This window comes from Andrographis paniculata, unplaced genomic scaffold (assembly GCF_009805555.1).
Source record: "Andrographis paniculata isolate CXL003 unplaced genomic scaffold, ASM980555v1 Contig59END, whole genome shotgun sequence".
In the NCBI taxonomy this organism is placed as follows: Eukaryota; Viridiplantae; Streptophyta; class Magnoliopsida; order Lamiales; family Acanthaceae; genus Andrographis; species Andrographis paniculata.
Genome location: NW_026137594.1, coordinates 3,875,169 through 3,883,523, shown reverse-complemented (window position 1 = coordinate 3,883,523; position 8,355 = coordinate 3,875,169). Strand labels below are relative to the sequence as shown.

Here is an 8,355-nt window from a genome sequence, read left to right as displayed (position 1 = left end):
TTTTTTTCTCATCTTTTTCCTTTTCGTTTCATTTATTTTATTTCTGTGCATTTATGTTCTAAATTTGTACTTCCGTGCACTGTTAATTTCCTTGCATTTATGAAATTACGAAGCCGAAAGTTAATAGAATCAATGCAACGTCTTGGTATGTCGATGGATCAATCAATTGCCGAAAAAGTTTTAGTACAACACATTATCGGTGAGGTTCTATGACAAGAAGAATCAGCGGCTACCGGAATAGATGAACTGTTAATCACCCTACCTGCTAAAGTTTTGCTGGAAATATTAGAAGTGCTTTTCCGGTGCCACCGAATCCAATACTTGCTATTGCAGTTCCAGTTCCATATACATTCATGCGGACAAGGAAGCCTGACAGTGGGCAAGAAACACACACGCTTGGGTTTACACAGGGGTTTAGGGGCAGCTGACCCAGTCCTCAAAATTTATACTATATCAGTTCGATTGTAAGATTTTATTTAATTTTTTTCAAAATTTATACTATTTCAGTCCCGTTGTAAGGTTTCATTTATTTTTTTGAAGTTAGTATTTGAATATTAATTATTAAATCAAAACGTAGTATAAATTAAGAAATAATTAAAAAATATTTCTATTAGTGTCTTACAGTACTAATAGAAGAATATTTGAAATAAAAAATTATATAAATATAAAGATATTTTGAATATTAAGTAAAATGATGCAAAAAAACAAATGTGACGAGACGGACGAATGGACTATTAATTTTAGTATAAAAAATAATAAAATTATGTTTTTTTTTATTAATTTCTCCCCACCCTCTAATTTTTATTTCATAGTGTAAAAGATAACAATTTTTTTCATTTGTTTATTTACACTTTTAACTTTTAAATTTTATTTATTTTTTAGTAAAATATATTAAATTTATATAGTTTCGTTGAAAACTTTTTTCTATAACACTTAATTTTTTTTTATACTCAGATGTATAGGGAGAAATCGAAAAAAAAAAAAATAATAAAATTGATATTCTGCCTCCTTCGACGTTTTACGGCTGATTCCGTCACTACTTAGGGGGCATGGAGGGGAGGGCCGTTGCTCCAAATCCGCCTTTCTTTCTGGCAGCTCCAAGCATGTGGTGGGAAGTTGGTGCGCCAGCCCCATTGGCGCCTCTCGAAGCATAGATGCAGGGAATTATCTGTGGTTCAGTTGTACTAAGCCCATCTGAAAGTAAATTGCTAGGGAAGCCCATAATATGGTATTGGAAGCCCAAAGATAGCTACTATATAAAGATTTTAGTTTAATATGATTCCGTTAGCCTTCTTCGTTAGTTGAGAGAGAGAGAGAGAACGCTTTGTGGGCGGGAAGCGCCGAAGTGGTTTTTCAGATGCAGTGCATAAGGTTAGCAACATGTGATTATGCTACTGGAAATGCTCGAGGAGAAAAACCAGAGCAGCTCGCAGGCATGGCTGATATCTTATTTTCCCGTACAAGTATTCTGTGTCATGGTTGACATTACAGTTTTTTATTTGTAGTGTTTTGGTTAGAAATATGCGGACTAGTGAATTCCAAATCGTACAAAAGGATTTGAATATATAAAATATCTGGAGCGGATGAATCAGTTAGGAAAAACGAATCGTGAAGTTATTCATGAACGAGGCTTCGATTCGACCCTTTGAGTTTTAATAATATCGAACTCATGATTATTTAGAAGTAAAGCTTGAGCAGTTTTCTGTGATTTGCTTTTATGATATGAGAATCACGTTGCGATCTGGCTTTTGTCATATAGTGCTACTTATAAGTGTGATTATAAACATTATTTTCTCCCAGGAACAAGTACATGAATCGAGATTGTGTGCCTTTTATCTTAATCACTAAAATTTTCACGTAAGAACAATGAGATACCAAAACTTGGCTTCAAATTGGCGGTTCTCGAACCTCGAGGCATCTTCTACTGTTTTGCATATATATTAGCGTCTGTTCATGTAATATGTACATCATTTGGATGGGTAGAATTTCGCATTTCACGTTTTTTTAAAACTTCTTTACGCATTATTTTTCACCCAAAAATTTCAAGTATTTAGTGCATATTTGTATACTATTTACCTTTGGTTTGGACAAAGATTAATTTATTATGCATTCTTTATTTTATTTTCTAGGATTTGAATCCCTCATAGATATATGCTGGTGTCTTTTTCCATTTTGTTGCTGGAAAATGTGCTGGTGCAAATTTTGATTGAAGCTATATTTATTAGAACTAATTAGAACAATTAGTCAATCTGCTGCTTGCAAAATACGAAAATACTTCTTGTATTGGTTTTCTGGTTTGCAGAAATTATAGATCCGAAGCAATTCAAAAAGTTAGATAACTGAAATGAAATTGTGCAGTTTTGAGAGACGAGATGCAGAAAAGATCATCTCAAGAAGATGATCTAACCTTTTATGCATTTCCCTGAACAGAAATATTAATACAACAGTAGTAGCAGTCATCAATATATAATGGACTAATGATTATGTTACCTCCAATGAGGCAATAAAAAGCAGAGTTGACTTTCTATCTTTTCTTGATGTTCATTTCACTCGGATGAATCGACACAACCAAAAATTGTAACTAGAAAAGGTCACTTTCCTACTCTAAACTTTTACAAGTAGAGAATGAATATACAATTTTCTCCAAACTTTTTTCTTCTTTGTTCTAATCACAATTCCACTCAATAAGCTTGACTGTGATGCAGTTGACATCTGAACCCTCTTCAAATTTCCGGGGAAGCTTGAATTTCGTTGACAAGTAATGACAGCAATGTGGATGGAGGAGCTTCTTCACTAGGCAATTCCTTTTTCTACAGTGATTGGCATAAGAAAATAAATGTTTGATCCTTTCATCTCTCATTTTAGGTCCAAGAATAATTCTTTATGTGACATCCATACTAGCAAGTCAACAAACGAGTTTCTCTCTTATCTCACTATGATTACATTACTACTTACAGGTTTGCCGGGCGATTTTTCGATGGAGTTTGTTGACACCGCAGGAGAGCACATTCTGCTTGGAGATTTAGCTACAACCCGAGCAGAGAAAAGCGCTGACACGGGACGATGGTCTGAGAACTTGCTCTCGCTCCGGATGTAAGACACCTGCCTTACTCCCCTACCATACCACAAAATCCTATCACACCTGCAAGTAGTAGTAACCATCTCACAGTATTAAACACCTTATATATGAATATTTTGGATAGTTTTCTGCTTTTAACAGGAACAGAGAATGGCATTAAGTAAACCGGCATTACAAATTTTACCATGCCGGAGTTCGTTGTTTTTCTCCAGCTCTACCTGGCATCCCGCCAGAATATCTATTGCCGTTGTAAGAAGAATACTTGTAAGTAGGTGCAAATTCTATGTTCCCCTCTTTCCAACCCTGGAATACGCCACCATGATCTAGCTCGTGGCGCAACTGATCAAACTTCTGCAATGCTCTCCAATCTTGCTGTTTTATTAACTCTCTTGCTAAGTTGTCTTCCAGGTACAATCTGTAGTTGAGATCTCCAAACCAGAATACCTGACTGCTCTACAAAGGAAAAGATCCCATCATAAAGATAGAGTCCTTATTTTAAATTTTTTACCAAAATCACAGAGGTTTTGATTCATCCAACAATATCTGGATGTTCAACTTACTCATGTCCTAAGATGGTTAATGGATGAGGCTTGTGGCCGTCCTCTGGTATCCTCGCGAAAGATGTTCGCCTAAAAATCTCGGAGACTTGCTGGTTCCTTCGCCCTTCGTCTCCTTTCTTCTCCCCGGAGGCTAAATGAGCTGCCACAAAGCAAAAACTAGTCCCGCCTATCGACATGCTGACTGAGACGGATCCTTTGTTTCCTAGATACCCCATAATGCCGCAACCGACCGAGCAAACTTTAACTCCCGAGACATCATACTTATTGAGCAACTCTGTTCTCATCCACACACTTATGAACACTCCAACCATCTTCTTGCTTGCTATTAATTTGTACTTGCTGGATTGATTTCGACTGTTTAACTCAATGCTCTGCTGGTCTTTTACAGGATCTGCTAGGTGCGGTTCCGAGCTTGGCTCGCCGACATGGCTGAAGTTGTCGCTGGTCACGGGGTACACCATAGACGTTAGCCACGGGCATCCGAATTTATCGTTGAGGATTTTTTCGATGAGTAGATTCCAGTTAGTAGCCTCTGTTGGATCCTCCCCTCCGATCACAGTCTTGGCCTTCAACGGCACGATTTCTTGGAATCTGCAGATTGAGAAAGAAACCATTTGGCTAAACTTGATCATGAAGAACAGTGATTGATGGAAACCATATGTTGTACGAATGGATTTTACCCAAGAACATAGACATCAGCTGCATCCCTGAGATTCAACCATTCGTCCAAATCCACAGCCAAACTTCCTACAGGAGACTTTCCCGCTACATTCCAGGTACCCACAAAGATTCTGCAATTATAAAGCGGAATATAAAGAGGGCATCTTTGTTTTGTTGTTGTAGTTCTAGGTTTAGAAAACTCACCTTAAGTCGTCATTTGCAGTGCATGGATCCATGGCGGGCGATCCAGAAGAACATAGATCCTCGTCATCTTCGCAGGCATCTGTGTGAGGTAATTGATGTCACAATACATGTGCTAGTAGGTCTTTGGGGTCAGATTAAGTATAAATATATGAATGATTGAAGGGGAAGAAACCTGAAATTTCGGCAGCGAGCTGGAAGGGATTGGGTCTCTTATGATTATTATTCCTCAGAAACCAGCGATTGATCATTTTCCAGGCTCTGCGTTTTCTCTCCATAATAGCAAGACAAGCAAGCAGTCCATAACCCAATCCACAAGGCGTTCAGTTCAATTGAATTCAGGTACATCAAATAAAATAATCCTCATGGTTTTCTCTCTCTCTCTCAATATCCATATCAAAGCAAAGCAAAGCAAAGCAATTGGCCTGATTTGAGTATTGTACCGTTGGCCTGCACTGCACTGCAGAAAGAGACAAAAAGAAGAAGGATTTGATGAGGTTGTGCCGAAATGAAGCGGCAATTACGAGAGAGAAAGAAAGAGGGTGATGTGGGAAATGGGTTGGGTGGCATATTTGAGAACCAGAATGAGGACCTCACACGGTTCCATCATGGGGCTGATCATTGGACGTGATTGTCACGTACTTCTTGTGTTAGGATCCCTCTCCCTCTCCCTCTCCCTCTCCCTCTCCTCTGTCAAGGTACACTTTCATATCTTCCTCTCTCTCTCTCTCTCTCTCTCTCTCTCTCTCTCTCTCTAAATTAATTAATATTTTTTGTTGTGTTGCGCACTTGGACTGGTGTGGCTGTGTCCAACGCTCTCTCTCTCTCTCTCTTTCTCTACTTGCCAGATGCCAATTACTGTGTTCATTATTATTATTATTATTATTATTATTATTATTATTATTATTATTACTACTACTACTATTGATGTTGATATTGTTTGTTTTTATTTTATTTTATTTTATTTTATTTTTTTGCTATTTAGGCATATATTGATATTGAAATTTTTGGGGACGTGCCAGCCATTTGTTTTACGGAAAAAGTTTATAAAATATCTGGGGGTGGAGTAACTTGTATACTTATATAGAGATTTGAGCGATTAATTTTTGTCCCTTGAGATTAAGGCATGAGATATTTTCTAAATCAGTGTCGTCAGATATTATTACATATATAAATGTTTACTGTAAATATACAAAAATCACAACGTGTTTCTTCGCTTAATATTTTTTGTTTGTACGAGTTTTCATAAATATTTTTTTCGTCTTGAAAATTTAGTTTTATCTATGCTCCCTCGTAGAAAGTAAATATTTATTTTTATGAAAGTGTTTAAAAAATAATACTCCTTCCGTTCAACATACCATGTTCACTGTTATCGATTCTGTCCGTCTCATATTTTATGTCATTTTTTTTAAATGATTACATACTTTAATCTCATTTTAAATTTTTTAATTTATTTTTTTTAATTTTAATTAAACTAATTAGTTATCTTAATCTTAATTTATAATTATTTATATTATAACACAATTATTTTCACTAATGCTTTCTTAATTATCTACTAATTATACCCCTCCTCAAATATCGTGTTTATAGCGTAGCAGACACAGTATATGAGACTTTTTTTTTTTTTTTTATAAAAGTAATGATGTGATTTAAAACAAGTGTATTTGTAAATAAAAAAATTTATATTATCAATATAATTTTTCATATCTAATTAAAAAATACATTAATTCAAAAATACCAAATTACAAACCTATTTTCGAGATCAATTTTTGGTATCTTCATATTTAATCTATCTTTGTAGACGTGATGGTGTGTGTTTAATTCTAGAAAGTTACAAAATTAGTTGCATAGTTTGATTTTCATTTATAATGGAGTAAGTAACTTCTTCGTAAAATGAACATATTATATTCTAGCATTCATATCTTTCGATACTCTTTATGTTAGTCTATAGATAGGTGTGTGTTTGAATGTATCTTTAATTTGTCTTATATTTGAAATTGAATTACATTTTGAAGACGAAGTATTTTTCTAGAGATAGTAGTTTTAGTGAAATAATAATAATAATAATTTTTCTATAAATTTCATAGAGCAAAAATGGTAATGAAAATATATGACTGGCGTTTACCCGTGATTTTGCAGTTTTATAATTTGATAAATAAAAATAAATATTAAATATACTTGTACTCCTTTAGTAAACAAACTCATAAACCAAAATCAACAAACTATATATTACTTCAAAAGATAATGTTAATTACTAAATTAATTCTATAATTAATAGGAAAAAAAATAAATTATTAGATTTTATAATCTAATTTGATAAAATAATTCTATATCAAAACATATGAAATATGATATTAATTAATCAATCGTGGCATATGCTTATCTTTGTAGCAATGTATTACCCATATTCTATCTTTGCATCTAATTATTCCATCACATGGCGAGATTATGCGTATCTTTTCAACCGAATAATTCGGTTGGAATCTTGAAATTTAATCCCTCCCCCTCCATAATTTTCAAAACCAGAATATCAAAACTTGATGAACAGGATTCAGTCAACATCTGAAACTATCAACACTTCTACTAGATAAAAAATGATCAAGAATATGCTGTTTCCATGTAACTACCTAAGTTTAGAATCTGTTCTGGTAATAAATTTGTATATCTAAATAGTATAGAACAAGTCTAATGGTGTTTAAACTCGGAATCAATTTGCTAATGACATGTGGATAAAAGATGGTGGTTTGTCTAAAATTTAATTTACCAAACTTTCAAGTCATTGACTTTTTTGAGAGGAAAGATACACATATTACTAGCCATATTGCGTGTACCGATTAATTGATAGAAACCTACAATTGTATTCTAATGATGAATTTATTTTAATTTATTTAAAATTATGTGGTAAGTTCTAGCAACGTTAATCAGACAAACACCACTGTTTCAGATAAACTGGGGCATATCCTATGCCCTAAGCCTACTAAAGCTATTAACAAAACCCACGAGACAAAAGCGTACGATATGCCTTAAAATACGGAATAGCACTATATATATTATTAAATCGAGGTGGTAAAAAGGCTCCTAGAAATCATCTCCTACTACTATTTCCTTAAGAAACAAGCAAGCAAGCAATCCATTGACATGCTAATGAAGTTAAAAAATACTATATCAATCTTTTTTTATTTAAATTATAACACTCTAAATTTTATTTAAATCATTGTTTTTAAAAACTATTTTCAATCTAAAATTTTCAAAGCACTATGCCGAGCCAAACAAAGAGTTTGGCACCTAACACTACCAAAGTTTTCCGGCCAATTCCGACGATAGGGAATCCAAAATCCGTACTAAATAAGCCAACCAACTTTCTTGGCCTCAGTGTACTGAAAGATGCAGGCAAGTAATTATTAAAAAATATATTATAATAGTATTAAATGATGTAGCTTTCACAGGTTGAGACATTCTAACAGACAGATGAGGTTTGTAGAGCCTTTGCGGGGACATTTCAACCTCATTCCCTTATGAACATTTCTTAGATAATAATAATAATGAGAAAGAGAAAGAAAAACACAGAATTAGGTGGGTGGCCTACTCTCAGCAATTTCAACTGTCAGCCAATTCCACACCACAAAGGATAGCTGTTGTTAGCACTGAATTAATGACGAACCCTTCCCCCTTTTTGTGGTGAAGAGTGACCAGACGGAGCAGGCAAATATAATAAGAAGCCAAAAATGTCATCCATATCTTCAACAGGGAAATTCAATAAAAAGTATGTCTATTTTAGAATATACACTATGCACATAAACTGGTTGTTATTTCCAGGAAAAAAAAAAAAAATGATTAAATTTGGTCAAGTAGCAT

General features: G+C 34.3%; 1 protein-coding gene across 1 annotated transcript; it reads right to left on the bottom strand.

Annotated features, from left to right (window-relative positions):
- Positions 1–2,373: 2,373 nt before the first annotated feature.
- Positions 2,374–4,986, bottom strand: LOC127258005 (type I inositol polyphosphate 5-phosphatase 4-like). The gene is made up of 7 exons (XM_051284628.1): positions 4,676–4,986; positions 4,504–4,582; positions 4,320–4,430; positions 3,640–4,230; positions 3,264–3,527; positions 2,956–3,142; positions 2,374–2,810 (listed from the first exon to the last, which is right to left on the bottom strand). The coding sequence occupies exons 1-7, from the start codon at positions 4,776–4,778 to the stop codon at positions 2,724–2,726; spliced, it is 1,422 nt and encodes a 473-aa protein (XP_051140585.1). The 5' UTR covers positions 4,779–4,986; the 3' UTR covers positions 2,374–2,723.
- Positions 4,987–8,355: the final 3,369 nt, after the last annotated feature.

What these genes read in the sequence shown, in the direction of transcription:
- LOC127258005 (XM_051284628.1), bottom strand. Translation starts at nt 4,778, where the DNA reads ATGGAGAGAAAACGCAGAGCCTGGAAAATGATCAATCGCTGGTTTCTG. An exon ending in GCTCGCTGCCGAAATTTCAG is followed by an intron (nt 4,583 to 4,675) that starts GTTTCTTCCCCT and finishes TACCTCACACAG; the next exon opens with ATGCCTGCGAAGATGACGAG. An exon ending in GCTGATGTCTATGTTCTTGG is followed by an intron (nt 4,231 to 4,319) that starts GTAAAATCCATT and finishes CTCAATCTGCAG; the next exon opens with ATTCCAAGAAATCGTGCCGT.